Source organism: Phytophthora parasitica, assembly GCF_000247585.1.
Source record: "Phytophthora parasitica INRA-310 unplaced genomic scaffold supercont2.1, whole genome shotgun sequence".
NCBI classification, from domain to species: domain Eukaryota; phylum Oomycota; class Peronosporomycetes; order Peronosporales; family Peronosporaceae; genus Phytophthora; species Phytophthora nicotianae.
The window spans coordinates 2,682,761-2,710,241 of record NW_008634126.1 but is presented as its reverse complement, the minus strand read 5'-3'; the positions used below and the strand labels follow the sequence as shown (position 1 = coordinate 2,710,241).

Below are 27,481 nucleotides of genomic sequence, written 5' to 3'. Positions count from 1 at the left end.
CCCCCCTTACAGAAAGACATGGCCCACTTCGACGGGTGTCTGGAGGCCATCGACCAGAACTCGAGCAATGCGAAGGTGTTTGTGCTGATCCATAAGATGGATCTCGTGCCTGAGGACCAACGTGAGCGCGTATGTAAAGATACTCTTGCCATATTTGAAGCGCATACGATCTAAATTTCTGTTGAAATCTGCAGGTGTTCAACCAAAAGAAGGAGATGATTTTGGCGCGCACGGGTCAACTGCCGACTGTGTGCTTTGGCACCTCCATCTGGGACGAAACGCTGTATCGCGCTTGGTCGTCCATTGTGTACTCATTGATCCCGAACATGCAGGATCTGGAAAAGCACCTGAACAGCTTTTGCTCTATCTGCAGCGCTGACGAGGTGGTGCTGTTTGAGCGTGCCACTTTCCTTGTGATCTCACACGCTACGCACACGAACCACCGCGACATCCATCGCTTTGAAAAGATCAGCAACATCATTAAGCAGTTCAAGTTAAGCTGCAGCAAGACCCAGGCGCAGTTCCAGGGCATGGAGGTGCGCAATTCGAACTTCACGGCCTTCATCGATTTCTTCACCGCCAACACGTACATCATGATCATCATGTCCGACGACTCGATCCGTAAGTGGCGTTGGAAACCTTGTTGTTATCATGTTGTTACTGACGTTTTTCATTTGTTTTGATCAAATAGAACCGGCGACAATTCATCTGAATATCAAGGCGGCTCGCCCTGTATTTGAGGAGCACGTGCAACAGACGAGTTAAGTGCGTTAAGCAGTACCAGTGATAAGCCATTTGAGGAAAAACTGTGCCGCACATATTTGAATAACGTGACAAATCTAACGCGCGAAGAGCTTATAGTGCGAATTCAATCACCTTTATTGCATATACGCGTCGAGAGAGCTCTAGGATCTCCGTTGAATACGACATTCATTGAATCAAATTATTCAGATGGCGGCGGACTTCGGCTGGATGAGTTGGTTGATGCAAGCATGTACCCTCTGCGCCTCAATGCACGTAAAACCACGGGAGTGACAGCAAATGTAAGTGGCCACCGGACGGGGGCCAACACTTTGTACAGCGTGTAGGCGATGAGGAGAGACCCGGCTGAGTTGGTTGTTGAGTCACTCGCTGAGGTGGATAAGCCCACCGAGTCTAAGAGAGAGGATACGTCCACGCCGCTTGAGACGCCCACGTAGATGATAGAGAACGACAGAACCGACAGCACGATGTGCGTGCAGATGCCCACGCGGCCGTACTCGACGGCGAAGGTCTTGGCTCGTTGGCGCCACGACTGTCGTTGATGTTCTTCCGTGGGCTGCTCCAGCTCCTTCTCGAGATCCTCATCGCTCTGTAGTTGTGGTGGCATAAGTACAACAGCCAGTCAAAATGTTAATGTGTTGTAGCGGTCTCACGAGTTGTGAGTATTAGCAGATGGGATAACTCACCTGGACTGGGGATGATGATGACGTAGCCTCTCCCCTAAGGGGTGCCGTCTCTTTCGAGTCCTGGGACGTCCTGCCACTGGACCAGAGGCGGAAGTTAGCGCTGCGCCTCACAGCAAATGCAGACGGTGATGGAAAGCCGAGCACACGGCGTGGCGCAGCACCAGCGGCAGCCCCAGTGGGGACATGCGGCCAGCAGGAGATGGAAAAGACGCGGTTACTGCTGCTGTTAGGAGCCATAGATGAGAGAGACCGCGCAACGAGCAGCTGTACATTCGATCCGGAGCCGACACCGCGCCGCGCCATGCTCTCAACCACGCATAAATACCTCAATCCGCCGCGAAGCATCATTGCAAGGAAGAGAAAGTGACGACAACAAGCTTGATGGCCCCTGTATTTACTTTTGACCAATGAACATACATATCGAATACGACACTTCATTTCGGACACGGTATTTTATTGAACTGCCGCATCTTGCATATCATCACTTGAAGAGCGAATGTCTTCGGCTCCGATCCGCGGCCTCTGGGCGGCGCGCGGTGTGCTCCGTCGCAATACTCGTGGGGTATTAACTGCTGATGCGTATCCCCGGTTAGTGCTGCGGTCGGCGGGCGCCACCCAGCGTGAACTCTCCATCACTAAAGGAGACATTTCGAGCAAGTCAAAGCGAGGAGGAGACGCAGCGGAAGACTCGACGCACCAGCGCCAGCGATCCTCATTCCTGCGCAGCATCGACTTGAGCAACCCGGCGGCGCAGCGGAAGTTGTCCAAGCTGATCCAGGAGGTGGTGAAGACCAAGGCCAATACCGGCGGTGCGATGCTTGTACTAAGCAATGCATTAATTAAAACACGATAGGGTATTTACTCTTTTGAGGCAGATTTTGTGCCACAGGTAGTCATACAGAGCCTGTGCACGACGTACCGAGGTATGGACATTGACGAGAAGAAGCAGTTCCTGCTGATCTTGGCCCAAGACTTGCATATCGACACAGCCATGGCTTTGCAAAGTGCCGCTCAGTTCGAGCAGAACATGAACAACATCAAGGATGCTCGCAGTGGCGACGTGAACTGGGAGCACGAGAACGTGGAGAGGTACCTTCGAACGTTCAGGAATCTCCGCAATGCACTCGCGCCACTTTACGAGGTATTGACATGTGCAGTAAGTGGAAACTATAAAGCATCTGACGACTATGGTGCGTGTGCTAGACGTTCTTCCAACAAATCCTGTCACAACGAGAAAACGGCATGTTGTTTTTGGTACACATGCGAGCCGACTTGTTGCAAGTGTTGCGCAAGAGCGCGACTCATTCCGAACTACCAGCTCTTCGTTCACTTGACGCAAGCTTGAAAGTAAGTAAACACAATACGTGGGATAAATTGTCGGTTACTTATTTGCTTCTGTATAGCACTTTCTGGCATCATGGTTCAGCGTTGGGTTCCTGAAGTTGCAACGTGTGACCTACGAGCACTCTCCTGGCCAGCTTTTGGAGAAGATCATTCGCTATGAAGCTGTACATCCTGTGGGCACGATTGCTGAGCTTAAGAGGCGGCTTGGTATGGCTTGAAAGTGAATTACACCTGAAAGTTCTCCCCACAGATGACAAAATTATGTTTGTTTCTCCTTCTAGGCAATGGACGGCGTTGCTTTGCGTTTTTCCACCCAAGGTGAGATATTTGGAATTGAACAATTACGGAAGCTTCTTACAACTATACTGAAGTAAGTATTGCGTTTTCTTTCAGCATTCCGGATGAGCCCTTGGTCTTTGTGCATGTAGCATTGATGCACGAGATCGCATCTAGCATGCAGTCCATTCGTGACGAAACGGAGCAATTATCAGAAGACTCCCAAGCTTACGCTGCAATCTTCTACTCCATCTCGTCGACGCAAAAGGGACTTGCGGTAAGACTGGATAATTTATAATTGTGATAGCCACAAGTTTGCTAACTCGCCGTATCTGTATTTCACAGGGGGTTGACCTGGGTAATTTCCTCATTAAAGAGGTCGCTAAAGCCCTCAAGACGGAGCACCCACACTTGAAAACGTTCGCAACGTTGAGCCCTTTGCCCCAGTTCATGCTATGGCTAGAAACACAGCGGTACAAAACTGATGAGTCGCTGGTGTCCCCGCTCGAACTGGATGCTCTGATCGATGTGTTAGAAGAGCGTGGGAACGCCATCCAATCGGACGCGACTCCTGTTTCCATTGTTTTGGATACACTTTCGATCGATAAATGGATCAAAGACCCGGAGTTGGTTACATCATTGAAGCCTATCATGCTGAAGCTCGGTGCCCGCTACATCTATCATGAAAAGAAGCGTGGGAAGGCGTTGGACCCTGTTGCGAACTTTCACGTCCGAAATGGCGCCATTTTCGAGCGTATCAACTGGCAGGCAGATCTGTCCAAGAAGGTGCGTAGGGTCTGGACTATTGGATACTTGCTTTGCATATCACCTTTTTACTGAGTTTTGGCTGCTATTGTGTTTATTCTGTTTAGGGCCTTGCGCAAAGCGCTGGGATGATGATCAACTACAAATACGATTTGGCTCATGTGGAGGCAAACAATGAGAATTACTTGTTGCACAACATTATCCCAATTGGGCTTCAACCGCAGCAAGTGCTTGGAGCGCGCTCCATTTAACCGAGAACGAGTGGGTCTACTTCTGGAAATTTCTCTGTTTTTGTGACATGGTTGGCCACATCTCGAGAATTTTGGTATTCCTTGAAGAGTCGTGCAACTAAACCTCCGTAGATTGGCAACGTGAAGTCAAGATGGTCCTGGCGCAAGACGAGATCGATGCTTGCCGAGAAGCATTCCTGGCATTCGACAAGGACCGGTGAGGACGTCATTAAAGGATTTGGTGGGAATAGTGGCCGATGACGCGGAATTTGTGTGGTAAAAATTAGGAGTGGCACCATTGATGTCTGGGAGTTACGGCAAGTGCTCGAAGGTAGATAGTGGTTTTGCACGTTTGAATATGATGATAACTTTGTTGTTAACCAACTCGATTAGCAATGGGACAGCAACCGACCGAAGAGGAGTTGTTTCAGATGATCAGCGAAGTAGACGAGGATATGAGCGGCGCTATAGGTATTCAAATTGTTACTTGCCGACGGTGGTAAAATTCTTAAACTCGTTATGACTTAGATTTTGCCGAGTTTCTACAGGTCATCGACAATCAAAAGGATCGAGCCGCTATGTTTGAAGACGACAGTGACATGAGTACGTACAATACCTCTTTGTATTGGGGACATCGATAGTATGCTTACATTTACCCCTTTCCGAGCAGTCGATGCATTCGTTGCATGCGGTGGCAAGCCAGACAAGTCAGGGTTCGTGCGAAAGGAGACACTGGTGAAAATTATTAAAGGCGACTTTGGTCTTACTATCAATATTGAGGAGATGATCAACAAGCTGGATGTGGATGGCAGCGGAGAGATCGAATTTGACGAGTTCAAGGCCATTCTGACGTGATACTGTACAGGAGCGAAAAGCAAGCAATCTTTCTATAATACTACTTGTATTAATAGTACTTGTGAGTTATGTTCGTGAGGAATACTACGTAGTACATAATGTCAAGATCACACGTGGCTACTGTTGGCTTGACAGGAGTCGTATTCGTTGCCTACCTCATCCATAATTGGATGCACATGTTGGCGGTTCACTTTTACAATGTGATCGACCAACCTAGATGCAAAATACCTCGTGAAAAAAAATCAAATGCTGCCCATACACGTATTCTTTTGCATTTGCTGGCATGAATCCACTGTTTTTTGTGCTCTCTTACCAACGGAGATTCTGATTGCTGCTTTCGCCAGTTGCCTCAAGGCAACTAGGCCGCATATACAAAGAGGCTGTTGCGAATGGATACAGCGACTTCGTTCAGCGATGGGTGCCAGCTAGTCTGTAAGATCTTCTTGGAGAAATCCAATGCGTCCGGGTCACCTGGAGTCGGCATCGCGGCAATCTGTTGCGCGATACCTCGCTGTGGCATGGAGTGGCGGCGACTCACCCGTGCGGTACGCGGTGTGATGGAAATATCGGCACGCCCGTAGCGGTCATAAATATGGAACTCGCTGTTGTACGAGCCCGTGATGAAGTTGTTGCCGTCCCCGCTGACTGCGCACTCGAATTTATCGAAAATGCAATCGCTCTCGTACAGATCTCCCAACCGCGGGCGAAGGTGCTCGTGGATCTTTATGTTAAAGCAATAACATGAGACCACAACATGTTAGTTCATATTGCGTCAACAGAATACGGTGCACTTACATTAATTGTTTGAACTGGACGAGAGTTCATGTTGATGTCCCAGACTTTAAGCGTGAGGAAGTCGCGTGCAATGATGTAGCGACCGTCCGGAGAGAATTTGATATCCGAGATGGACGCAATAATCTCAGAGAAGAAGCTTCGAGCTTCAGGGTCTTCTTGCTCTTCAAACACTACAGTGGCATTCCAGCGAGTCAAATAATGTAGCTCCGAATATCGCAACAACCAACACTAAAATGTGCGAACCTTGTGAGTATGCGTCGCATAGAGCCGATTGTCGCATGTCACCTAGCTTGATGGCGCCACGACTGGTGCTATACATCATCGTGTTGCAGTGTGTAGGGTGGAAATCCGCAGCTGTGATGACTTCGGTGAGCTCTTCCATGTTCGCAGGCTTGATGTCGACGATATCTACACGAGCACGTATATTTGTTAGAGCGACAGTCAATTTCAACCAGCGGTAAATACTCACTGAAGCTTTGATTAGAGATACCAAGACTCCATAAGTTCACGCGTAGATCGTCAGCCGAAATGAACGTCTCTCCGTCGCTGTTTATCGCGATCGAGTTGATGTGGTATGTGTGTGCGTTTGAATACACCCGCTTGGCTGTGCTGGTCGTAACTTGGCCTCGGGTGTGTATTAGCGGCAGCCGAATAAGTTCCGGGGTAATCTGTGCTCGTGGGACGTGCGCAAGACTCTGTTCATTGTACGTCGTGACCTCACGGACGCTGCGCTCGTGTATCTTCCAGAGTTTGATGGTCTTGTCGTTTGTCGACAGCAGGCAATGGGATCCGCCTGACGGACGGCACCATTTGATCTGATTGATCTTTTCCTCTATCTCGAGGCTTTTGAGGTAGTCAAACTCGGCGTTGTGGCTCTGAAACTCCGTGTACAACTGGTATTGCGGGTCGCCACTCGTTCCGCTGTACATGGATTGATTCTAATTTACGTACGAACCATATACCGTTAGAAAACCACTCGAAACACATTGCAGTGAATAATCAACCAACCGATGCTGGGTTTCCGTGGCGGCAGTAGATGGAGATGCGTCCACCTTTGTTTCCTGTGGCTAGAAAGTCTCCCGATCGGTCATATTCAATTGCAGAAACCACCTCGGCTGCAGAATTAACGTCCAACAATTGTAATTAATAATAACCAAGCCGACAGACAATCATTCAGACCTACCTTCCACAAAACTGCGTGTGCTCTCCCCTGCCGAAAAAACTTGTCCCCACTCGGCGTCAGCTTCACGTGTGGGTTCCGCCATGTCAACTTCTAGCCCGTCCGTCACGCTCTGCTTGAGTCTCGACAACGCACCCACTCGGGCCTCTTCAATGTCCCCCTGTAAATTTGCTTGAGTCATGCAGTAAACGCTGGCGGGGGTATCAAGTGCTCTCCTCTCGGCCCGCAGTGCTGAGGAGACGAACGAGTCGTGTGTGGGGATGGTTGGCCTGGCTGGTTGCCTGCTGACCTAAAGCTGTGCCTATTCTCGCCGCGGAGGATCTCGAGGTGTTGGATGAACTCAAAGGGCCGCTGGGAGGGGAGTTTCGTTTCTCACACTGACAGACAGGCAGGCGACCGCTTAGAAATGGACGGCAGGAACGAGATTGAAGCGGTGACGGTGGCCTATAAAGATGCAAATCGCGGGCAGCGACGCTGGCACTGGATGACTCGCACGCACGAGCTTACAATCTGCGGAGGCGCCAGGCTGTGGCGATCGATCAGCGACGAATGAAATGAGGTCGGGCCCAATGGTCGAGCTTGACATGCATCGCGATCTTCAATCGCCTTTTTGTTCCATGGATTGTTTCAACCAATCATCATAAGCGTACCCATTTTAGCCGCGTCTTTTTCACCAATCAGCAAGCGAAGGACAAAAATCGAAGCACCAAAACAAGTAGAAACGGGACAGCGGTATCAAAACACGTCAAGCATATCTTGCAACAAAGGTAGTGTTTGAGATTTCAAACGTTTTACTGCTCTGACATGGTCGAGGCGAACTTTCAATGTAGTACTGCTGACTTACTGAACAAGATACATGAACGCGCTGCGTAGAGAAAATGAGCGGTGTCAGCCTTAAATTGAGAACTATTACGAAGACAGGTTGCGATTCAGGTGATCGTGAAGCTGTTCAGCCGTTGTGTGTGTTATAAGGTTAGCCGTATTAAGCTACTAATTATGGCTCAGCAGTCCAGTACAGTTGTCAAATAGTACGTGAAATGAATTCCTGTCGTTCTCGCAATCTTGGTGCTGCATTGTTTCTGTCGTTTGGTACCAGGAACAGGTTCCTGAACCTTGATCAGCAGTGGCGTTGAAGGGATTTCTTGGACAGCAGCTTCCTGCGGCAGCAGTGCTGGACAGCCTCAAAGCCAAATGATGTTTTCCTCAGACGATCCAGTGACTCTACCCGTCACCAAGGTGGTGAGTGGCTCAACGTGAGCATGGCAAGTACCCGATGACTCCCGCAGCAGCAACCTGGTAAATACATTATCTCCTACCGTGAACGTGATGATTTTAAATGCTATGCTTCAGCGAGCATGAACCTGAAAACGAAAGTTTTCGTAGCTACATGTATTTGATGATGATGATGGAAAGATCTGTTGATTGGGTTATATCCCAAGATATTGCATTTAGTAAGCCTACTTGGACTTCGTCGTATTTGACGATCTGATAATGACTCTCCTTCTTCTACCATGGCTCGCTCCTTGGTCACCTCACAATCTCGCTCTGCTGGATCGATACATCGGGCTTCACGGGGGACACTTTCCATGAGGGCATAAATTATTTTCTACAATTCAATTGATAAATTTAATCAGCACAGCAAATTAATTTTAAAAAAACAACGATATAAATGTAAAATAATATTATTGGCAAACACCAAATTGACGACGACGTTCATCAGATTCTGGAATGGCGAGAATGGCCCCGTCACGTACGCGCGCCGTCAAGGCACCCGCCGCCTCCGCTGCTGCTCGTAAGCGGCGCCGGACGTCTCCCGATTCCTCTTCTTCCGAGGATGAGCAGGAGTTGGTGAAAGACACGCGTCGAGGCCGCGGCAAGCGGCAGAAGGCCAGCGCCATTCTAAACGAATTCACGAGTCTGGACGCGCTGCTGAGCAACGACCTGGCAGAAAAGCGTAAACGCGAGAATCGCGAGCGCAAGCTGCAGAAGTTGCGCCAAGAGAGCGAGACTGTGGACAAGGATGCACCGCTGGGAAAGCTCATGAGTAGCATGGACACCAACATGTCGACGCTTTCGGGTGACAGCTATCTGTTCTCGGCCCCAGAGGTGACAGTCACGGAAGAAAAGTTCGGCTATGTATTCACACCAATGACCGAGGTCTGTGACTTGACTGCCGAGAGACTATATATGATATATAAGGACTAATTGCTGCTTGGTGGTTTGATTGATTCAGCCGCTGCCGTACCGCACGTACAAGGCGACGGAAAATGAGCTACAGAGCGACCTCAAGCTCGTGTACGAGACCATGCAAACTACTGACGATGAAGAGCTGAGCGGACTTCTGTGGTCCAAAGCCATTTTGATTCGCTGCATGCTCAAGCGCCAGAGTGAATCAACCAGTCGAGACGCTGGGATGACGCCCATAATCCTACCTTCAAAGATTGGATCTTGGTTATTTATGACGAGTACGTTGTGAGAGTGCTGGTGGATGGAGATATGTTATACGAAATCTGACTAACGATGTTGTGTTTTGCTAAAGTGTCAACTCACAGCAATAGCCACGTGGTTGGAGGGTGCTTCAGCAACCTCTTTTTGATTCAGAGCTCCGCTAAGAAGATGTTCATCCCGAATTTAAACTCGGCTCTTCCAGTGGCGTGTTTTTCGCATCCGATTGAGGATTTTCGGTCAGCGTTTGGCACCAATACCCCTCCTATCGAAATGGAATGGGAGCCGTCCATCTACGACTTCCTCAATGCCTTCCGTGCATACGGTTTCCAAGACAGTAAACGATCGATGAGTGTAAAAAGCAAGATCCCTGCGACGCCCCCGTCCACAAAGAAGCGCGTGCTGCCCTTCCCGACCTTGAATATGCACTATGTGCTCATGTACTTGGTACTTTGTCTGCGCACCAAGACGCTGAAGTTGGAAGGATATGACGCATTCAGTTTTACGATGTTCTTCCTGCGCATGCAATTTGAAAGCGATATTCATGCCAGTATCGTAGACCTGGCTACCATCTGTATCGAAGAGCTACTGGACGTGTTTCCCCGAGCTGAGTGGCGACGCGAGTGGGCACCGCAGCTTGTGCTCCGCATTGCTGGAGCGAACGAAGGTCTCTTTGATTCAGCCGCGGGCTGGCTTGCTGTTGCCCGTCGACTTCCACGCACTATGCGTGGCACACAACTCACTACGGGATTGGCAATCTACGTCCTGCAACATCGAATCGACAAAGATCCACAGGAAGGGGTACGTTAACCTGTTAGGCTTCATGAGTAATGCGCTATCGGTCGTTCTAATGCTTTATAATTGTGTGTAGGCAACGTCGGAAAAGCCTTTAAAGTTTCCGATTCAGAGTGGACTTGTGGTGGATATCGTGGCTGGCATTGTGGAGGACTTGACCCAGAAGTATGCCGAGACACGCAAGAGCAGCAAGGACTCGAAGAAAACGCCGCCATTTGATCTGCTGTGCAAGAAGGTCGCCCTGATGGACCTGGCACTGCAGGCGTTCCTGAATATTCTCACCGCAAAGGAAATTAAAATTATGCTGGGTAAGCTAGATCAGCTTGCTGACGCTCACAAGTCTACAATGTCGGCGAAATGGCACGAGCTCAAGACGTTGGTCAGTCTCATGCATCGCAAATACTCGCTGGAGAATTTGCGTATCGGCCGCGTCCGAAGTGCATCGCCGTCTGCGAAAACCGTGTTGGCGTTTAGTGACGATGAGTAGATATGCAACAAGGGATAGAGATTAACTGGACCTCGTTGAGTTTTATGTCGGTAGCACTAGTGCTGCTCTTGGACCAGTGCCGCATACTGTTTCTGCAATTTGACCTCAATGAGCTGCTGCGAGTTCACTTCGTTCGCCAAGCGTGCCATGCGAGTCTCCAGCGCCCGCGTCTCAAGACTCGACAGGTTCTCGAAGCATGCCTGCTCAATCGCAGTGTTCTGAAGCTCTGTCATCTGGTCGCGCAACAGCTCCAGACCCTGCTGAGCGCGGCGGTAAAACCCACCGTTAACAACTTTAGCACGTTCGTCCAGCTTTTGGGCACGCTTGGCAAGGAACTGCTCCGTTTCCTTGAGTTCAGCAAAGCGAGCTTGCACAGCACGCAGCTTGTCCTCGTCGGACGTAGAAAATTGGAAAGACACGCCGCTCTTTCCTTCGCCCTCAGCTTTGCTCAGATAGCGCGCTTGCACTTCGTCCCACTTCGTACCAAGAACTGAGGCGTCCTGGGACTTCCAGACGTCGTTCACTCCAAAAAGACTAGCCTCAATCTGCACCATTTGCCGAGCGCGCTTCATTTCGCTGTCAGAGAATTCTTGCAAGTTCGGGACTGCAACCGCATTCGACGATTTCTTGCGTTTCTTGCTCTTCTTGGTCTTGCCATCATCCACGGGGTATTTGACAACATCGTGCTCCAGCATTCGGTACATTTCGTCTGCCACCTCATTCACCTCGCTATGAATCAGAACTTTCTTCACCTTCGAAGGACGAGGGAGCCCATTCTGTACAGCTGTAGATCGTCGCTTAAGTTCACGTTCTCGTTCCAACTCGCGCTGCTGCTGCTCACGGACTTCTCGCTCGCCAGCGTCCTCTTCACGTCGATTAGAGGTACGATTATCGTCAACCTTTTCTTTCTCCGGGATGTTAATTTCATACTCGTTTTGAGGAGCAGGCAAGCTATCGAATCCCTTGCGTAGACTCGCAGCCAGTCGCTTTGTCCGAGCCTTCTCCGCCTTAGCATTTTCCGCCTCTGTGCCGTAAAGCTGTTCCGGGTTAATGCCTAGCTCGTCGCGCAGAGGTGTACGCCCAGCAGACATTGGCGTCTTTTCACTGACTACATTGGACATAGCAGATGACGGGGTCCGAGATGGGGTAGCTCCAGCATAGCCTGTTCCTTCGTAAAGCTCGACATTCTCTCCGCCTAAAAGAGGGGTCGTACTGTTTCGCATGGCGAGCAGATTCGCCGTTTCCTGCATAATATTCTCGTGCACGTCACGGCTAGAAGGCGTCGCTGTTGCACCTCCAGTGGTAGAACGCAGAGGAGTGGCACTGTAGTCCCCCATTAGCGCACGTGTCTCGGTAGCTGACCCATTTTCAAGAGCGAGAGCGGCTGCATGAGTGGCATGCATGCCCAGCTTCGCGAGATCGCTCAATTCGTCGTTAGAAACCACAGGAGCTGGCAACTCGAGCGGAGTTCGCTTGATCGCATTGATCGGGTCGTTTTTCTCATTCACCGCAGCGATGATCTGTGGCAAATTGGACTTCATAAGCGACTTCTGTCGCTTGGCATCCTGTTTGCGCTCCTTCTTCTCCTGAGCGTCACGACGCACGCCCTCGAGTTTGTCCAGCTGCAGAGCTGCACGCTTGGAGTCAAGTCCTTTACTTGAAATCTGCTTTTCCTCGGTAACGTCGTAAAATCCAGCAGGGGCTTTCTTCTCGAACGGAATCTCGCTGGAATAGTCGATGAACTTGCGTTTCTTCATGTTTACTCTCGGGTTGGACGACATGATACCGGCAGCCTTCAATTCGCGTTTCTTCTGCAATACAGCGAGACGCCTTGCCTCTTCCAACTGCTTCTCACGAGCCTTTCGCTTGGCTTTCTTGCCCTTGGTGTTTGCCAGACGAGCTCTGGCCTCGGACAGCATCTCCTTCTCGTCTTCGTCCATATCCACGGGATCGGGACGTGCAGGTTTGTTCTCTGGGTTGGGGTCGATCTCTCCAGGACGAAGACGTCTCGGATCGTCACTGACCTCGACGCCTTCTTTCTGTTGGGCTGCATCCAGTAGCCGCTCGTAGTGTTCCATGCATTGAGCGGCTGTACGGCCTACGATGGGGGCGATGGTACGCCACTGCGAGGGCATGAGCTTGGCCAGATGCAGCAGTTTTTCCTCCTCTTCGCGACTCCATTCGGTCTTCTTGATGCTCGGGTCCAGCCACTCATACCAGCGGGCCTTGCACTGCTTCGCTGACTTGCGCGACAGCAGCGACGCGACGCGCGCCCACTGGTTCATACCGTACTTCATCACGGCCGCCTTGAGGATCTCATCCTCCGTGTTCTTCCACACGCCGCCCTTGATCATGATCCGCATGGCCGTCACAGAGAGGGAGCGAGCCGAAGCACCGACAGAGAGCGAGATGCAGGAGCTTTTAGACTGGTGTTGGTTCCCAGTTAAACCTCGCCACACCACTCACACATAGTTGGTGTATGAGTGATGTGGCATGTACATTGAAGTTGTGTATCATCTGAGTACCATAATGGAGCAGCGAGGGCGGACGTTTGCGGCACAGCTGCAGTTCATGGAGCGTAATGGGCGCGCACTAGAGGAGCTGGTGGCCAAGATGATGAAAGCGCGAGAGGAGCAGGAGGCGTTCCTAGGGTCGTTTGCTAAGAGTCTTGAGGACATCGCGGCGCAGGAAGAATGTGAGCCGCTGGCACAATGTCTTGGGAGTCTGGGCGAGTGCGGTCAGAAATTGGTGAGCGAGAGCCACGACGTGATGATGCTGCGACCCGAGATGGAGGTTTTGCAGGTGGTTACACAGATTCAGGACTGGGCTATAGTACCCATGAAGGTGCGAAGCAGAAACTAGAGGGGTGCAGGCAGAGGAGGGATCTGACGGCAGAGTGATGCAGAGACTGTTGGAAGATCGGGAAAAGGCCATCAAAATTGAAGCCAAGCTGCAAAAGGAATACGATGAGCTGAGGGTACGTGACGATGTGATGATGCGAAGGACGTGGTGCTGACAGTTAATTGCAGCGAGGAAGCTCGGCTAAGGAAAAGGAGAAGAAGCTGAGGATGCTGTCGGACCAGAAGCGGCGAGTAGAGAACGTCAATGCCTTGCTGGACACACACATGGACAACTTCGACCGGTACCGCATTCAGAAGATGAAGGTGCGACCATTGGGTTTGATTTATGGGTTCGAATTAGGTTGACAATCTCATCAATGCCAATGCAGAAAATTGTGAGTGAGTTGGCTCGTTCGCAAGCATTTTACCATGCAAAAGGACTGGAGCTCTTCGCAGTTCCGTGTCAAGACATTGCGAAGCTCCAGTCGACGGATGCAGTCAAAAGAACACCACAATCTAACCCTGCAGAGCCAAGCAAGGTCGATCCGTGACAAGAACATACCTTTCAGGTGTGTGTTGTCCCAACAATCTTGGCTTGGTCCTTATCGTTGCCGCTCAAGTGTTATTGTGTACACTGCCGAACTGAAGCTATGATCCCGCCGATGAGCGCCCTCTTTCTCGTTCTTTTCTGCGTTTGCTATGACCAAGCTTTGCCATACTCTCCTGCAACTTTCTCCAGAACGAACCCTTCTCTCTTGGTGTGCACTGCGGACTATCAGTGCCGATGCCAAACTGCTGCCGTCGTGCAATACCAGGTGAGGCCGTCCAGCTCTGTGGGGAGTAACAGTAATCTTCCAGTAACTTGTCGCTGTAAAAGCATCGTTTCTAGAGCGCACAAGTTGAATTACGTGAGCCATTCATCCCTTAGTCGCATATTATGTTAGCTGGTAAGTACCCACCTCTTCGAATTTCTCGTACACCAAATGCACCGGGACATTTAAGTAATTTGCCAAGCCGAGCTGTAAACTGAGCAAAAGGAGAGTATCACAAGTTAGTACTTGACCCCGTTTTGGCTTACACAGCAACGGTGTTGGTACCTCATTTGAACTTGCTGAAGAGATATTTCTCGTCGAGAAAACGTCGGGGTCGCTTGTGACACAAACGATACGCCGTAGTCGGACTGAAAGCAAAGCAGGAATCCACCAATACCTTTAAATAAAACGTTTTGACTCAGGGGGATACAGCATCATGAACGTACCTGTGGCAAATGCGAGAACTTGACCGAGTGCTCATACATGTGCCGATAGACTGCGTCACTCAGAGATTCCAGCTCACTACCTCGCTCCTCACAGAGGTGTATTCTGTCGACGAACGATATCCACTTTATTGCAAGAAATACGTTGTCAAAATCAGCATAATACTCATATGCAAGCTTAAAACAACAGAAAAACTTACCTCAGCCATGGTCTCTTCCGCGGTGTATTTGTGAATGAAATGATGTTGAAGGAGTGTTTTTGCAGATGGGCGCTCGTCTGGGTCAATTGTTAGGCACTACAAATACACAGACGTCATCATTCGGGAAACGCATAGAAGGATTAACAGTACTTATCGAACCTGATTGATGAATGAGCGACATTCCTCGGAGAATGACTGTGCGGGTAATTTAAGACATTGTTCATTCGAAACCTGCAAGAGAAACAGCGGCGGTATCAGCTAAAAAAATCGTCAAATAAACAGCTTATCAACCAACAACTTACGGAATCAACCAAGCCAAAAAATCCATCCTGGGTTGGAAGTGGATAGCGACCCAATGCAACAGATATTAAGGCAAGCCCAAAGGACCAGATATCAGCTGGAAAATAAAGTAATAAAGAGTAGGTTAGCACAGTTTTCTTTCAGTAAGCGAACGCAAATATCGACCTTTATCTCACCTGGGTAGGAATAATCGCCACCGCCTATCCGTTCAGGGGCCATATACAGAAGAGTGCCCACGAAAGTTTTTGTTGAGGTGGAGTTATCATTCAGAGTGCGTGCCAAACCAAAATCCGAAATCTTGACTTCGCCTTGTCTGTTCGTAAGCAAGTTGTGCGGCTTGATATCGCGATGAACCATTCGCTTGTTGTGGATATGGGCTAATCCATGCAACACGCCAGTTGCTAGCCGCGCTAATACCTTTTCATTCTGACAGCCACCGCGCAAAACGATATCTTGTAGTGACCCCGTACTCATGTATTCCATGACCATGCAGATGGAATTCTTGGGACGATCGACAAATGCATCGTAGAAGGAGACGATGTAGGGACTGGGCCTGCCACACACCACACAGTAGTTTTCTTAGCTCACTGTGGTATCAGTTCACCAGTTACAACCTCGGGACGTACTTCGCTTTGGGATTGCTGGTGTTTTTCCGGGCAGCAGGATGTTTAGGCACCGGGTTATCATTATTTGCCATGGGTACAAGGTTTGAATAAAGCGCATGGAGTTCTCGGACCATTTGCCGACGCTGACCTCGCCCATACACGGGAACATCCTTCACCATGCAAAGAACATTACCAAAAGTGAGCAAAACGCACAAAATCTGTCCGTGCCAAGACACCCACTGACCTTGACGGCGACTACTTTCAATGTCGGGATGTGGATAGCCTTGTATACCACGCCAGAAGCTCCACGGCCGATCTCTTTTACACGCTCTAGGTTTTCTTGTAGATGGAGACACGCAGCATCAGGAGATGAAATGCCAGCCTCCGATATAGCAACGTTCCTGGTTGTGAACATGCCATGATTGGGAGAATAAGCACTTCCTGCACTATGTCGTCCGCCATCTTTACAGTTCAATTTCATATCATAGCGATGAAATAAAGCAAAAAGTTAGACCTAGAGCCAAAACCCATAAAACCCCAACAAAACGCACCGCTTGGAGATGGAAGATCCGTTTCTGAGCTGGAACTAAAATTCAATTTCATCATCGCCTGTTGAGCAGCACTAGGTCCATGTAGAGGGGTACTTGATCCCGAAGCTGCAGCTGCTGCAATCACAGCTGCTTCCATAGCATCTCGCTTCGCAATGAGTCGAGTTGCAGCTCGCTGAGCCCGCTCTTCGGCTTGCTGAGGAGTAGGCATGTCTTCCAGCTTAAGCCGTAACTGAGGACGCTTGCCACTACGACTACCTGGAGTTCTTTTCGCTGATTCAACACTTTTCCACTGAGGTGTCCGTGGAGTGGACACTGGAGGTGGCGTTCCTGGTGACGGTGACCATTCTGCCTTCTTTAGCGGTGATTGCGGCGTTTGTCGTTTCTCTTCAAGCGAAAGCTGGTTAGTCAGCGAGTTGATTTCCTTTTCCACCTCCGTCACCGTGTTGTTCACGTTTTTCACTGGATCATCAGGGGGCTGAGTCTGATGTAAACCATTGCTGCTAGATGTTATCGGAGTTGAAGGAGGGGTATCAACGCCTTTAATTGCTGTAAGTGGTGTCGAAGTCCATGATTCCGTAGCTGCTAGCAACAATTCTGGTTGTTGTGATAACGCTGCTTTGGGTTCAGGAGAGACTGGAAACTCCTTTTCCATCCACGGACACTCCCATGACTTAACTTCTGCAATCCGCAGCTCGCGTGGGCAAATATCGGGAAAGATTTGTGTGATCACTTCGTCGTCTGCCTAAAGAATTGCATTAAACACGGCGGTTAGTTAGAATACTTGCCCTAATTGCATCATTTGCATCCTCTGCACCTGTTCCGTTAGATTAGGTGCCGAATGTGGTCTGGACAGCTTGTCGTTGTGCACTAAAAACGTCCCATGACGCTGTGCTCGGCCCGCTCGCAGCACGATGGGGACAATGTTGTCTGTGTTAGAGAAGGACGAGCTGTTGGACTCCACTGTAGTGTTGGCCACCGATGGGTCTCGTCCTTCGTAAGGTCGCTGATCATAGCTGGCACTCTCCACGCGTCCGCGTTTGTGGAAACGCTCCATAAGCGTCTGACGCGAGATCTCCTGAATAGAACCATCCAGCAGGTCACGCCGGTGGCTGGTTGTTGTGCTAGATGAGTTGCTGTTACTGCTGACCGCGGCAGAAGCGGGCGGTGATGTCTCGCGCGCAGCAGCGGGTTTGGACACATGCCGATACTTCTTCTTGCTGTTGTTATGCTGCTCCGGCATGGCGCTCGTCCTGCCCAGCGTGGCGAAGCTCAACGATGTGTACCTCTCCCTTTAGAAATCCTAGAACGGTTTTAACGTTAAAACGTTAAAACCGTTTTAAAGTGGTGACGGAAGAAGAGCAATTTCATGGTAAACTGTCGTTACGTTTATATAGCATCTTCAACTTTTCTGCAGGATTTAATCCGCTTCTACATGACTACATTGTAGTTCGAGCTAGTCGGCATGACAAATACACAGCCCCTCTCAGTGGAAGGTAGATACGTGTCATTCACATTGTATTTATCACTGCGAGAACCGACTGACTCATAGATTGGCCAAAGAGAAATATGAGACCTGGAAGCAATTTTTGGTGTATAAATATAGCTGGAGGTCTCCAATCACGACCAAGTGTGGAACGGCTTAACACTCGCTGTTTCCCTTTTTAGTCTGTGCAGCTCAGTACTGTCAAGACCATAATTCTTAGGACAATCTTTAGCATGACTCTACGCAAACAGCACTTAAATTGTTCCTCAAACGCCTTCAAAACAAGATTCAGCTTACTGGGAATACCTTTAGGTTTGAACAGCCCTCAGCGGATTAATTCCACGGTATTGCGTAACTTGCTCGATGTTATCTCGCTCAACATTCAGCTGACCTCAAGATGTAAGCTGAACGTTGAGGTAAAGCATTGGCGTTGTGTGCGTGTAGAAGTCTAATTTGCTTGGACTTGCGAGGTCTTAACATCTGCCGTGCATCCAGCGGGGGCATTTCGTGAGCCAAAGGAGAACAGTGGCTTCTAAAGGTTATTTCATAGTATTAGAAACATTACCGGATTAAAATAGCCCGGAAGGCAGCCTAAACGCAGATTATCAAAGATCCATGAGGAAGTACCTAGAAAAAGCTAGTAGATAGATTCTTTTTGTGGAATCCGTTCATCCTTGCATTTCTTTCTGTCGGTCAGTTTATCCATACAGATTGTATCGCACCGCGAGCCGTTGAAGCCCGTGAAGCAAGCATTGATACTCAAAGATCAATACTTAAGTACAAGGCCGCCTCAAAGTATGGTCTACTTGCAGTCGCCCTAGATTCACCTCACAATTAATAGCAAAATGGTTCGAAGTGGCAATTTGAGATTACAAATATTTTAGCTACAACCCAACATTTCTAAAACTACACGATTTGACCGATTTCGCCGCTTCATTTGCGGTTGGTTCAGCCCGTGAGAAACCTACGAGAGCTTGCTAAAATGTACAGCAGTAAAGACTTTATGTACGTACTGGGGTTGCCCCTCGATTGAAGTTTGGGGCTTGCGCTGCATGTCAAAAGCTGCTGGACTGTCGGTCTTCAAGGTGTGTGGCTAATTGGAGGCCTTTTTTTTCCTCTTTTATTTAGTTTGTTTCCCATAGTACCAGAACATGCTGTTGTTGTCCATCGGTCCGCTAGTATCTAAGTGGAGCCTGCAAGAATAAGGGTTCTACTAATAACAGATAATGACTAGGCACGTGATTAAATCTCTGCTAGGATATCTCGTTACGTAAAAAGAAGTATATTCCCGGCATCGATCTAGTTGAAGGCATTTGAGGAGATATTTCGCAATAAATAATAGTGTATGGATTGCTGGAGGCACCGTAGAAGGTATGCATGTGGTACAGTGTACCAGTATCGAAATTACGTTTAAGTACGAACTCTGGCCTTTGAGGAAGAAACCATTCACAATCGAGGTTGCCAAAGCGAGAGCCAACCTGATCGCGATCGCGATGGACGAGGAGATGAAGAGCGAAACGCAGGTGGCGCCGGCCGCGGGCACGAGCGAGGAGAAGCGCTTCGAGATCAAGAAGTGGAACGCTGTGGCACTCTGGTCCTGGGGTGAGCGCGCCGTGACACTTTGCAGTCGAGATCTTTCAAGCAACTAATTATTCATGTATTACTACGCAGACATCGTTGTGGACAACTGCGCTATTTGCCGCAATCACATTATGGACCTATGCATCGAATGCCAGGCCAACCAAGCGTCGGCCACCAGCGAGGAGTGTACGGTGGCCTGGGGTGTCTGCAGTACGTCCGCGCTGCTGCTGTATCTGGGTTGATACGAACCATTTACTAGATATTTTTATTGTTCGTTGTAGACCACGCCTTCCACTTTCACTGCATTTCTCGGTGGCTCAAGACTCGCCAGGTGTGTCCGCTGGACAACCGCGAGTGGGAGTTTCAGAAGTACGGTAGATAACTGGAGCCAACGCTGGAGTGAGCTCAAGAGATGCGGATCGCTTGTGTATCTGCTGGCGACGGCAACTGCGTCGAAGTACTGTAGAAGCACATTGTGGTGTGGAGTTGGCCACACAGCTCGAGAGAGAAGAAAGAGCTTCCAAGGCGTGGTTTTAGCTATTTGAGTACGTTCTTTCTCTCATTAACTTCTTTACTAACGTTTTATCAGCGAATTCTGAGTTGACATTCACACCACGCGAATCGGTTTATGGGCTATTGAATGCCTAACGATCGAAGCTTCTTGTCTTCGAGAATACATAAGTTCAAAAGTACGTTTACGTCCAGAGGGAGAGCACTCCCATGGCTCCGTAGCCAGCGAGCAGAGCAGAGCACTTCTCAATCTGGTATCGAGGGTCTTGCAGCTCTTGGGGGATGATTTCCATGATGGCAACGAACAGGAAGGTGCCACCAGCGAATGCAGCACAGACACCACCGGCAGGCGTCGCATGGTTAGTATCAACCAGTAATCGGCCGAACAAAATGCCTGTAGGTGTCATAAGCGAGAAGATTGCAACGGTGGATAGAAGCTGCTTCCGCGAGACATTGTGGTGTAGAAACTCGAGCGCAAGTGCGAACGCCGCCAGCGACTTGTGAGCCAGTATGGCGACGAGGATATCCCAAGCCGCACTGCTCGAGGCTCCCATGCCCATACCTTCCATCACTGAGTGGAAAGACAGAGCGATGAACACGACAAGCGCCAGGATAGGGTTGCCCTTGACAATGCCGTGAATGTGCGAGTGTGGCTCCTCCTTGTCGTCTTCTGCGTGGAGAGTTAGCTCAGTACTCGCTCCTTGGGTACCGTAATCTCCAGTCTCTAGTTGGCCGTGCGAGTGACCGTGAGCGTGACCGTGTGAGTGACCATTAGTCTTGGCTAGATTGTTCACCTCGGTGGCTCGCGTACCATCGAGTGTGAGCAGCGCATCGTGTTCTTGCTGTCTGTGCCCATTTTGCACCTTACTGTAGTGCCGTTGCAGTGTGTGTGCGAGCACCTCAATGAGCAGCACCATGAGGAAGCCGCAGCCGTAGAAGAAGTTGGCCCACTTGAAGCAACGCTTGTTATCACCGTCGTAGCGAGTACGCACGGCCAGGAAGACCTCGGCAGTGTGCTCGCAGCCCCACTCCGTGAGAGCTGCGTTGTTCTGCGCGTCCGGTAGTAGATGCATGCACGAGCTAGCGAGAAAAATGCCGGCCGCCACCATGTTCAGTATGCTACTGGCGCGCTTGCTCACGCGCTGGCTGCTCAGCAATGGCGCAATGCCGCCGATAAGTCCCAGCGCCCAAATAAAGAGTGCTGCAGCCAGTTTGAATTTATCCACAGAGTCCATCGCTTGAGCAGGTTGTGCAGAGGATGTCAGCGTCTTTTACGGAAAATCGCAGAGTGAAGAGCTGTGTACAGCGCTGGGCTTCCTCGCTCGTGAGTCCGCATTATTCAGCTTATCCGACGGCGGACCAATGCGTGGATGTGCGAAAAACTTAGTGTTGTACACATAGTTCCAGTACTTGTATAGTGTCTTGCAGGCAAAAACGTTTGACTATTGAAATTCTTATGGACTATCAGTTTAGTTTTTTTTGTGGCAAGAATATGTTATCCGTTTAGCAAGGTTTATCATTAAGATAGAATTGTCCGAAGGCGGGAGGCACCTTCTGTCTGGTTGGCAAACGACGCATGGGAGCACAAGGTCGGTCTTGTTACCTGTATTTGCTAACGTGGACAGCGTATACACGCGGTTTTGAAGTGCTCGATTAATGATGTGTTGCTGCTGCATCAGCATCCAGCAGGCTGCTGAGAAGCCGGTGGAAGCACGCGTCTGCAGTGCCAGATACGGGCTCGGATTCGCTGTCCGTGAACAAGATCAAGGTCGTCATACTGGGCGAGCCAGATGTGGGCAAGTCAACCCTCTTCAGACGCTGGATGGGATCTCCGCTCGACGTCAACTACGTGCCGTCTACAACGGGTGAGCAAGCGAGGCTGTTCTGTGTAATTAAACACTGATTTATGAGCATCCAACAACAACTCGTCGATTAGCTAGCGTAGGTGCCAAGCTGCTTCGACTGGAGGGAAGCGAGCCAGTAGTTTTTGAAGTGCGTCCTTGACATATTTACTTAATGGTGACGAAATCATATCATGTTGACAGGTTGGTGTTCGCAGCTATGGGACGTGCCTCCGCAGAGTTATGCCGGTTCAGGCATCTTTGCGCGCTACTTTCGCGGTGCCCAGGCAGTAGTGCTGGTTTTCAGTTTGCAGAGGCCAGCTTCGTGGCGAGCACTGCCCACGTACCTTGACGTCGCCCGTCGAGAGATCGCCGCGATCGAGACGATTGCACCTGAATCAGGGACGTCGTTGCCGGTTTTGATGGTCGGCAACAAACGCGACTGCATCGACAAAGATACCCAACAAGAGCACGACGCAGCTCGCTCGTGGTGTCGTGATCATGGCGTTGCCTACATTGAGATGTCAGCGCTTTCTGGGGACTCGAGCACCGTGCTCAACGTCCTGAAGCTTCTCGCCTCGACTAGCAATCCCTCTTCAAGCTGATTCCTCCTGCATCGTAACCGAGCGAGTTTTTTTCTGAAGTCAACTCGGTATGTGGAAACACTATTTTGTGGTACACATATTATGCAACACAATCGCCACGTCACATGGCCGTTTGCGCATCGTTGATTGTTGCTCCAATGTAGCGCTAATTCGAGGACGCGTCTCCACTGCAAGAAGTTTCTTGTTTCTTATTTCCTGAGCGGCTCACATTGCCCACGTAGTTTCGGTGCCACTAGCGCACTCTTAGTTTCACCTGCAACACCACAGTACATACCATGGTGCACTACCGTAGTACGCGCGGCGGCGTTCGCGGCCTCAGCTTCGAACAGGCGGTGCTAACCGGCCTGGCATCTGATCGCGGCCTACTAGTGCCTGAGGTCAACGAGTTTCCGACGCTTCCGGCCGATGCGCTCGAGAAGTGGGCGTCGCTTTCGTACCAGGAATTGGCCGTAGAGGTCATGCACCTCTTCATCGATGAGAGCGAGATCTCGCGCGACCAGCTACGTCAGCTCGTGGCGAAGAGCTACAACTCGACCACGTTCCGCGCCGAGGAAGTGGCGCCCGTGGTCAAGGTGACGGACCAGATGCTGGTGCTTGAGCTCTTCCATGGCCCCACGTTCGCCTTCAAGGACATCGCGCTGCAGTTCCTTGGCAATCTCTTCGAGTTCTTTCTGAAGCGCAAGAACGAGGCGCTGCCCGCTGGCGCATCCAAGCACCAGATCACTGTCGTAGGCGCCACTTCTGGTGACACCGGAAGCTCCGCCATCTATGGCCTGCGCGGCAAGGAGAACGTCGAGGTGTTCATCCTCTTCCCCGAGGGCCGCGTGAGCGCCATCCAGCAACGCCAGATGACCACTGTGTTGGACCAGAACATTCACAACGTGGCCGTTAAGGGCACGTTCGACGACTGCCAGGCTATCGTCAAGGACCTTTTTGCCAACGCTGATTTCAAGGCCAAGTACAACCTGGGAGCCGTCAACTCCATCAACTTTGCTCGTATCCTGGCACAAATCGTGTACTACGTGTGGGCGTACTTCCGTGCTCGCGAGCAGGGCGTGAGCGGTGAGGTTGCCTTCTCCGTCCCCACTGGTAACTTCGGAGACATCCTTGCCGGCTTCTACGCCAAGAAGCTCGGCGTTCCTATTGGCAAGCTGATCGTGGCCACTAACGAGAACGACATCCTTCACCGCTTCTTCTCCACGGGTAAGTACCACCGCCGCGACATTGAGCACACGATCTCGCCGTCCATGGACATCTGTGTGTCAAGCAACTTCGAGCGCTATCTCTTCGCTCTGTCCGGCGAGAATCACGACATTCTGCGCGGCTGGATGCAGGGCTTTGAGCAGACTGGTGAGCTCACGATCTCAGGTGAGCTACTCACCAAGGCGCAGGACGAGATGGCGTCGTACGCCGTGCTCCAGGAGGAGGTGCGCTCCACTATTGCCGAGTACAAGAAGGTGCACCAGCACCTCTTCGACCCGCACAGCGCTATTGGTGCTGCAGCTGCCATGCACTTTGGCCAGGATAACCTTGCTGACAAGCCCAACTCTGCGGTGGTAGTCGTTGGCACTGCCCACTACGGCAAGTTCCTTCCTGTGGTGTCCAAGGCGCTTGGTGTCGATGAGTCGGAGATCCAGCAACACCCAATCCTCAAGGCGCTGGAATCGCTGCCCACCCGGCTATCGGTAGCCAAAAACTCGAGTGCTACGGTGGCCGAGCACATTCGCAAGACTATCGCGATAAAGAACCAGAAGGCCTGCAGTAACTGCTTCAGTCTGTGGACGTCGGCCCCCACCGAGTGTAAGCTCGCCACCTTAGCACTTGCTGCTGCGACCGTCGCTGCTGCGTTCTTCGTGGCTCGACGCTCGAAGTAAACAGCTACGTAAGGATGGCGGTCAATACGATAGTCTTAGCAGACTTTAATCCGTAGTGTTCATTATGCGAGGGCAGCTTTCATAGAGAAAAAAACAAGAAATCATGCCTGTCTTGACGCATGAACAATAACTTATCGCGATGGTAATTTATGTAGGACCAAGCAAGCTGAAACACGTGAACGTGACCACGACCTTAAACGCTTAGTTACTGAATGATTGAGTGGATCTGCTTCTATTGGACCTGGACACTTCCTTATCTTCATTTGTTGCGAGTGAATCACATACTCGGTTTTGTCGTGTCCGAGGTCAGCATGCAGACCGCAATAGCTAAAAAGAGAATAGACTGCCCGTAACCTGATGACCACAAGGCAAGTCGTTAAGCATCTACAATATAGTGCAGTCACTTACACATACACCACACTGCGGCGTCTGATTCTGTGCGAGAAATGCCTTCTGATGCTGTTTCTGAAGACTCTCGCGTGTGACAGTGACGACACTCGGAATTCCGCTCTTGGACCCATTAGAAGGCGTTCGGAAGCTCTGCTGAGAGGGTTTTGCAGGCTCTTTGGGCGCAAATGAGATGCGTTCCTTGGTATATTGGTTCTCGTACGAATATTCACCCGGTCTGGTTCTTGATAACACACGTCTCCATCCTGGGGGTAACCGCGCGATTTTCTTCGGTTCAGTCGGTGACAATAGACGCCCAACCGGGACAATGAGCTTCTTGAAGGCGTCCACGACGTTTGTCGCGTCCAATGCCGATGTTTCGAGGAACTCCATTGAGTGTTTCGCTGCGAACCTCGCGGCTTCAAGTGTCGACACTTCTCTACTCTCCGGCAAATGGGCGAGATCGCATTTGTTCCCCACGAGGATCAGCACGAGACTCTCATGCGAATGCTCGTGCACCTGAGCTAGCCACCCAGTAACATGCTCGAAGGAGCTGCGGTTTGTGATGTCGTAGACGATCATGGCGCCCACAGCATTGCGATAATAGGCAGCAGTGAGGGACTGGAATCGTTCCTGTCCTGCGGTATCCCAGATCTGTGCTCTAAGTCGTCGGTCCCCTACGCGGATGGTCTTGGTGGCAAACTCGAAGCCCACCGTCTGCACGCTCTGTGGCATGTACTTGTTCTTGGTGAAGCGCATGACGAGATTGGACTTGCCTACGCCCGAATCGCCGATGAGAACAACCTTGAGAATGGATTCGGCCATTGGCGACGATGCCGGGGACGAACAACGCGGGCTGTTGGAGGCCGACATGGACGATCCGGTGACCGAGGCTTGGCTAGTGGAACCTTTGACAGCTGGGCTGAACTGTGTGGAGCTGATAGATCGCCGCATGTCGTTTTGGCGGAAAACCTGATGCTGGGCCACCTCCTTGGCCGAGATGTATTGCTGCAATGAGTTGCTGTTATCGACAGAGGACGACGATGTCGTTGCGGGAGATGCTGGCAGCTCGCGCTTGCTGCCCGTGGTCATAGTGAAGAGGCGACTAGTGACAGGGAACAGTTAAGATCGGGTGTGGCGCTGCTTCTTGCAGACGTTTGCGACGCCTTGGCAGAGAGAGCCACTTGAAGCGCGCGGAGAAACTTTCGGGACCGAGGAGAGTCGGTTATGCAGTTTCCAGGGCGGAACATGAAGAGAGTATAGGATTCGACGGAGAGGAGCAAGAATGATTTGGTCCTTCTTACAGAAATATGCATTGTATGTGAGAATGGATATGTGGAATTCATTTATTATTGAAGGTTATGTGGGTTGGACAGATATGGATGCATTGCTGCAATTGTCATTGTCAATATGGCTGCACTTCAAAGAACCTTGAGCCTCGATCGATGAGTTGCTTAATATTTCGGCAGAGGAGAAGCATAGCTTCAGATATGTAGCATCAGCTACACGCAGCTACTAGTATTCCATCTTTGCACTAGCTTGATTTTTTGGGAAGGAATGAAGATTCTTCATGTACTTCTGAGTAAGTAATTTTATCTCGAAGCTCTAGGATACAAGTATCCATACTTGCTAGAATTCTATCCTGACAATATCCCATCCATTGAGATGGCTGCTAAGGGCAAGAGGAAACTTTCATCGGATGCAGACAGCTCTCTCAACGCCAGGCGAGCCACCATAGTTAAACTTACATTTTAAAGTGTAATAAAGTACGCTACATTTAACGTATAATACCGAATAGTACTCGGCGTTCTATTGTTGTATAACACCGTCCGAAGCCAAGTGCGGTGTTATATTTGATGGGCGTTTTATTAGGACCGAGGTTTATTTGATTTGCTCACAAACAGTAGAATCGGATATGAACCATCAATGCCAGCAGATGTATTCAGTTGTTACGAGCTAAAGATACTTGAATCTTCTACTCATCGATCACAATCTCGTCGAGGGTGTCACACAACTCATCAAAAGTGCTGTTAGTTTCGTTCTCGATACTGGAGGCAGAGCTCGCATCGCTGCGGCTGCCCCAGGCAGCATTGAACTGCGAGCCGTACACGTCGTGGTTACTGATAAACCAGTCGCTCGAGTCTTCAAAGAAGCCACACTTACCCACACTCCGCTGCACGACACTGTCCGGAACCTGACGCCAAGCTGTGGTCACCCACGACACGACCACTTCTATCGAAGGAGGGCGAGGATTTCCACCACGAGTGTAAGTCACCTGGTCTGAGCGCTTCCACGCATCGATGAGCACGGACATCTTGTCTTTGAAAGACTTGAATATGCTCACATCGCCAGCCTGGAGATACGGCGTCAGACCACCAGGAACCACAGCCATCTTGATCTCCTTCTCCTCGCATCGAGCCTTCACCTTCTTGCCGATATGGGCTCGCATAGAGTCGCATACCACCCACTGCCCCGGAGTTTGCGTTACTTGCGGGAAATACCACTCCAACCACTGCAGGAGAAGTTCTTGATCGACCCAAGCCCTGGGCTGAAACGAAACGTAGCACCCTCCAAGACGCTCAATCGGGCCACGCGTCTTTCGCTTCCAGATCAGGCACGGAGGCAGCTTCTTTCCGGACGCAGTCACTGCAAACGCAGCCGTAATCCGCATTGAAGCGAAGCCCGTGGAGTGGATGACCACATGGCGGCGTCCAACAACGTCTACAGTGCGATCTCGTGGGTCCTCGAAGTAGATAGCCGTTTCGTCCATTAACACGGTGTGATCGAGATTCATCTCACCCTTGTGCGTCTCCAAGAAGCCCATGAAAG

At 50.4% G+C, this 27,481-nt stretch overlaps 14 protein-coding genes across 25 annotated transcripts in view; 8 read left to right on the top strand and 6 right to left on the bottom strand.

Moving 5' to 3' along the window:
• Positions 1 to 961, top strand: part of PPTG_00698 — a 1,816-nt gene extending 855 nt beyond the window's left edge. Inside the window, exons 6-9 of one of the 2 annotated variants that reach the window (XM_008892148.1) lie at positions 13 to 129; positions 195 to 307; positions 374 to 621; positions 692 to 961. In XM_008892148.1, the coding sequence (XP_008890396.1) occupies positions 13 to 129; positions 195 to 307; positions 374 to 621; positions 692 to 765 (552 nt within the window). In that variant the 3' untranslated portion in view covers positions 766 to 961. Of the gene's footprint in view, positions 1 to 12; positions 130 to 194; positions 622 to 691 lie in introns of both variants that reach the window. The other variant, XM_008892147.1, reaches the window with a different exon arrangement.
• PPTG_00697 lies at positions 809 to 1,847 on the bottom strand. Of its 2 annotated transcripts, XM_008892146.1 has the most exons (3): positions 1,774 to 1,847; positions 1,449 to 1,524; positions 809 to 1,351 (listed from the first exon to the last, which is right to left on the bottom strand). In XM_008892146.1, the coding sequence occupies exons 1-3, from the start codon at positions 1,794 to 1,796 to the stop codon at positions 944 to 946; spliced, it is 507 nt and encodes a 168-aa protein (XP_008890394.1). In that variant the 5' UTR covers positions 1,797 to 1,847; the 3' UTR covers positions 809 to 943. The 2 variants fall into 2 exon arrangements, with proteins under 2 accessions (XP_008890394.1, XP_008890393.1); XM_008892145.1 differs by having other exon boundaries at positions 1,449 to 1,847.
• Positions 1,848 to 1,944: 97 nt separating this feature from the next.
• PPTG_00696 (hypothetical protein) lies at positions 1,945 to 4,084 on the top strand (the record flags this gene model as incomplete). The annotated part of the gene is made up of 8 exons (XM_008892144.1): positions 1,945 to 2,257; positions 2,324 to 2,589; positions 2,652 to 2,795; positions 2,852 to 2,999; positions 3,074 to 3,110; positions 3,186 to 3,345; positions 3,414 to 3,854; positions 3,941 to 4,084. 8 exons carry the CDS (start codon positions 1,945 to 1,947, stop codon positions 4,082 to 4,084), a joined length of 1,653 nt encoding a protein of 550 aa, XP_008890392.1.
• Positions 4,085 to 4,215: 131 nt separating this feature from the next.
• Positions 4,216 to 4,918, top strand: PPTG_00695 (hypothetical protein; the record flags this gene model as incomplete). The annotated part of the gene is made up of 5 exons (XM_008892143.1): positions 4,216 to 4,280; positions 4,351 to 4,394; positions 4,457 to 4,534; positions 4,592 to 4,666; positions 4,734 to 4,918. The coding sequence occupies 5 exons, from the start codon at positions 4,216 to 4,218 to the stop codon at positions 4,916 to 4,918; spliced, it is 447 nt and encodes a 148-aa protein (XP_008890391.1).
• Positions 4,919 to 4,976: 58 nt separating this feature from the next.
• Positions 4,977 to 7,463, bottom strand: PPTG_00694 (hypothetical protein). Its single transcript, XM_008892142.1, has 6 exons — positions 6,897 to 7,463; positions 6,722 to 6,828; positions 6,183 to 6,651; positions 5,957 to 6,121; positions 5,714 to 5,883; positions 4,977 to 5,639 (listed from the first exon to the last, which is right to left on the bottom strand). Exons 1-6 carry the CDS (start codon positions 7,072 to 7,074, stop codon positions 5,277 to 5,279), a joined length of 1,452 nt encoding a protein of 483 aa, XP_008890390.1. The 5' UTR covers positions 7,075 to 7,463; the 3' UTR covers positions 4,977 to 5,276.
• Positions 7,464 to 8,587: 1,124 nt separating this feature from the next.
• Positions 8,588 to 10,743, top strand: PPTG_00693 (hypothetical protein). Of its 3 annotated transcripts, XM_008892139.1 has the most exons (4): positions 8,588 to 9,050; positions 9,127 to 9,358; positions 9,433 to 10,139; positions 10,210 to 10,743. In XM_008892139.1, exons 1-4 carry the CDS (start codon positions 8,622 to 8,624, stop codon positions 10,618 to 10,620), a joined length of 1,779 nt encoding a protein of 592 aa, XP_008890387.1. In that variant the 5' UTR covers positions 8,588 to 8,621; the 3' UTR covers positions 10,621 to 10,743. The 3 variants fall into 3 exon arrangements, with proteins under 3 accessions (XP_008890387.1, XP_008890389.1, XP_008890388.1); XM_008892141.1 differs by having other exon boundaries at positions 9,433 to 10,743; XM_008892140.1 differs by having other exon boundaries at positions 8,588 to 9,358.
• On the bottom strand, positions 10,406 to 13,034 carry PPTG_00692 (hypothetical protein). The gene is made up of 2 exons (XM_008892138.1): positions 10,652 to 13,034; positions 10,406 to 10,582 (listed from the first exon to the last, which is right to left on the bottom strand). Exon 1 carries the CDS (start codon positions 12,981 to 12,983, stop codon positions 10,677 to 10,679), a length of 2,307 nt encoding a protein of 768 aa, XP_008890386.1. The 5' UTR covers positions 12,984 to 13,034; the 3' UTR covers positions 10,406 to 10,582; positions 10,652 to 10,676.
• A 95-nt stretch (positions 13,035 to 13,129) lies between these two features.
• PPTG_00691 lies at positions 13,130 to 14,697 on the top strand. Of its 2 annotated transcripts, XM_008892136.1 has the most exons (4): positions 13,130 to 13,464; positions 13,526 to 13,597; positions 13,650 to 13,784; positions 13,850 to 14,697. In XM_008892136.1, the coding sequence occupies exons 1-4, from the start codon at positions 13,150 to 13,152 to the stop codon at positions 14,009 to 14,011; spliced, it is 684 nt and encodes a 227-aa protein (XP_008890384.1). In that variant the 5' UTR covers positions 13,130 to 13,149; the 3' UTR covers positions 14,012 to 14,697. The 2 variants fall into 2 exon arrangements, with proteins under 2 accessions (XP_008890384.1, XP_008890385.1); XM_008892137.1 differs by having other exon boundaries at positions 13,650 to 14,697.
• PPTG_00690 (serine/threonine protein kinase) lies at positions 13,564 to 17,696 on the bottom strand. Of its 4 annotated transcripts, none has more exons than XM_008892132.1 (12): positions 17,186 to 17,696; positions 16,372 to 17,113; positions 16,065 to 16,282; positions 15,842 to 15,990; positions 15,392 to 15,768; positions 15,218 to 15,312; positions 15,075 to 15,146; positions 14,916 to 15,011; positions 14,719 to 14,841; positions 14,558 to 14,640; positions 14,420 to 14,486; positions 13,564 to 14,345 (listed from the first exon to the last, which is right to left on the bottom strand). In XM_008892132.1, exons 1-12 carry the CDS (start codon positions 17,609 to 17,611, stop codon positions 14,109 to 14,111), a joined length of 2,685 nt encoding a protein of 894 aa, XP_008890380.1. In that variant the 5' UTR covers positions 17,612 to 17,696; the 3' UTR covers positions 13,564 to 14,108. The 4 variants fall into 4 exon arrangements, with proteins under 4 accessions (XP_008890380.1, XP_008890383.1, XP_008890382.1 ...); XM_008892135.1 differs by having other exon boundaries at positions 14,420 to 14,479; XM_008892134.1 differs by having other exon boundaries at positions 14,420 to 14,479; positions 16,372 to 17,696.
• A 1,574-nt stretch (positions 17,697 to 19,270) lies between these two features.
• Positions 19,271 to 21,407, top strand: PPTG_00689. 2 transcript variants are annotated; one of them, XM_008892130.1, is made up of 3 exons: positions 19,271 to 19,456; positions 19,526 to 19,645; positions 19,717 to 21,407. In XM_008892130.1, exons 1-3 carry the CDS (start codon positions 19,348 to 19,350, stop codon positions 19,815 to 19,817), a joined length of 330 nt encoding a protein of 109 aa, XP_008890378.1. In that variant the 5' UTR covers positions 19,271 to 19,347; the 3' UTR covers positions 19,818 to 21,407. The 2 variants fall into 2 exon arrangements, with proteins under 2 accessions (XP_008890378.1, XP_008890379.1); XM_008892131.1 differs by having other exon boundaries at positions 19,526 to 21,407.
• Positions 19,892 to 21,312, bottom strand: PPTG_00688 (hypothetical protein). Its single transcript, XM_008892129.1, has one exon. It carries the CDS (start codon positions 21,178 to 21,180, stop codon positions 20,131 to 20,133), a length of 1,050 nt encoding a protein of 349 aa, XP_008890377.1. The 5' UTR covers positions 21,181 to 21,312; the 3' UTR covers positions 19,892 to 20,130.
• A 69-nt stretch (positions 21,408 to 21,476) lies between the features above and the next one.
• Positions 21,477 to 22,551, top strand: PPTG_00687 (hypothetical protein). 3 transcript variants are annotated; one of them, XM_008892126.1, is made up of 3 exons: positions 21,513 to 21,810; positions 21,882 to 21,937; positions 22,005 to 22,551. In XM_008892126.1, the coding sequence occupies exons 1-3, from the start codon at positions 21,768 to 21,770 to the stop codon at positions 22,389 to 22,391; spliced, it is 486 nt and encodes a 161-aa protein (XP_008890374.1). In that variant the 5' UTR covers positions 21,513 to 21,767; the 3' UTR covers positions 22,392 to 22,551. The 3 variants fall into 3 exon arrangements, with proteins under 3 accessions (XP_008890376.1, XP_008890374.1, XP_008890375.1); XM_008892128.1 differs by having other exon boundaries at positions 21,477 to 21,534; positions 21,625 to 22,551; XM_008892127.1 differs by having other exon boundaries at positions 21,882 to 22,551.
• Positions 22,552 to 22,573: 22 nt separating this feature from the next.
• On the top strand, positions 22,574 to 24,553 carry PPTG_00686 (threonine synthase). The gene has a single exon (XM_008892125.1). It carries the CDS (start codon positions 22,667 to 22,669, stop codon positions 24,263 to 24,265), a length of 1,599 nt encoding a protein of 532 aa, XP_008890373.1. The 5' UTR covers positions 22,574 to 22,666; the 3' UTR covers positions 24,266 to 24,553.
• PPTG_00685 (hypothetical protein) lies at positions 24,371 to 25,947 on the bottom strand. Its single transcript, XM_008892124.1, has one exon. The coding sequence runs from the start codon at positions 25,742 to 25,744 to the stop codon at positions 24,650 to 24,652; it is 1,095 nt and encodes a 364-aa protein (XP_008890372.1). The 5' UTR covers positions 25,745 to 25,947; the 3' UTR covers positions 24,371 to 24,649.
• Positions 25,948 to 27,481: the final 1,534 nt, after the last annotated feature.

Bases quoted from the DNA above. Each gene is read 5' to 3' on its own strand.
- PPTG_00689 (XM_008892130.1), top strand. From the start codon at position 19,348: ATGGACGAGGAGATGAAGAGCGAAACGCAGGTGGCGCCGGCCGCGGGC. The intron at 19,457-19,525 runs GTGAGCGCGCCG...ATTACTACGCAG, and splicing joins TGTGGCACTCTGGTCCTGGG to ACATCGTTGTGGACAACTGC. The intron at 19,646-19,716 runs GTACGTCCGCGC...TGTTCGTTGTAG, and splicing joins GGTGGCCTGGGGTGTCTGCA to ACCACGCCTTCCACTTTCAC.
- PPTG_00697 (XM_008892145.1), bottom strand. From the start codon at position 1,796: ATGATGCTTCGCGGCGGATTGAGGTATTTATGCGTGGTTGAGAGCATG. The intron at 1,352-1,448 runs GTGAGTTATCCC...CCACAACTACAG, and splicing joins CATCATCATCCCCAGTCCAG to AGCGATGAGGATCTCGAGAA.
- PPTG_00688 (XM_008892129.1), bottom strand. From the start codon at position 21,180: ATGGACTCTGTGGATAAATTCAAACTGGCTGCAGCACTCTTTATTTGG.
- PPTG_00694 (XM_008892142.1), bottom strand. From the start codon at position 7,074: ATGACTCAAGCAAATTTACAGGGGGACATTGAAGAGGCCCGAGTGGGT. The intron at 6,652-6,721 runs GTTGGTTGATTA...TACGTAAATTAG, and splicing joins GCCACGGAAACCCAGCATCG to AATCAATCCATGTACAGCGG. The intron at 5,884-5,956 runs GTTCGCACATTT...ATGCCACTGTAG, and splicing joins ATGCGACGCATACTCACAAG to TGTTTGAAGAGCAAGAAGAC.
- PPTG_00690 (XM_008892132.1), bottom strand. From the start codon at position 17,611: ATGCCGGAGCAGCATAACAACAGCAAGAAGAAGTATCGGCATGTGTCC. The intron at 17,114-17,185 runs GTGCAGAGGATG...GCAATTCTTTAG, and splicing joins CACCTAATCTAACGGAACAG to GCAGACGACGAAGTGATCAC. The intron at 15,012-15,074 runs GTTCGATAAGTA...GTGTATTTGTAG, and splicing joins GTCGCTCATTCATCAATCAG to TGCCTAACAATTGACCCAGA.
- PPTG_00687 (XM_008892126.1), top strand. From the start codon at position 21,768: ATGGGATCTCCGCTCGACGTCAACTACGTGCCGTCTACAACGG. The intron at 21,811-21,881 runs GTGAGCAAGCGA...CTCGTCGATTAG, and splicing joins CTACGTGCCGTCTACAACGG to CTAGCGTAGGTGCCAAGCTG. The intron at 21,938-22,004 runs GTGCGTCCTTGA...TGGTGTTCGCAG, and splicing joins GCGAGCCAGTAGTTTTTGAA to CTATGGGACGTGCCTCCGCA.
- PPTG_00686 (XM_008892125.1), top strand. From the start codon at position 22,667: ATGGTGCACTACCGTAGTACGCGCGGCGGCGTTCGCGGCCTCAGCTTC.
- PPTG_00691 (XM_008892136.1), top strand. From the start codon at position 13,150: ATGGAGCAGCGAGGGCGGACGTTTGCGGCACAGCTGCAGTTCATGGAG. The intron at 13,465-13,525 runs GTGCGAAGCAGA...AGAGTGATGCAG, and splicing joins GGGCTATAGTACCCATGAAG to AGACTGTTGGAAGATCGGGA. The intron at 13,598-13,649 runs GTACGTGACGAT...AGTTAATTGCAG, and splicing joins AGGAATACGATGAGCTGAGG to CGAGGAAGCTCGGCTAAGGA.
- PPTG_00693 (XM_008892139.1), top strand. From the start codon at position 8,622: ATGGCGAGAATGGCCCCGTCACGTACGCGCGCCGTCAAGGCACCCGCC. The intron at 9,051-9,126 runs GTCTGTGACTTG...TGATTGATTCAG, and splicing joins TATTCACACCAATGACCGAG to CCGCTGCCGTACCGCACGTA. The intron at 9,359-9,432 runs GTACGTTGTGAG...GTTTTGCTAAAG, and splicing joins ATCTTGGTTATTTATGACGA to TGTCAACTCACAGCAATAGC.
- PPTG_00692 (XM_008892138.1), bottom strand. From the start codon at position 12,983: ATGCGGATCATGATCAAGGGCGGCGTGTGGAAGAACACGGAGGATGAG.
- PPTG_00685 (XM_008892124.1), bottom strand. From the start codon at position 25,744: ATGACCACGGGCAGCAAGCGCGAGCTGCCAGCATCTCCCGCAACGACA.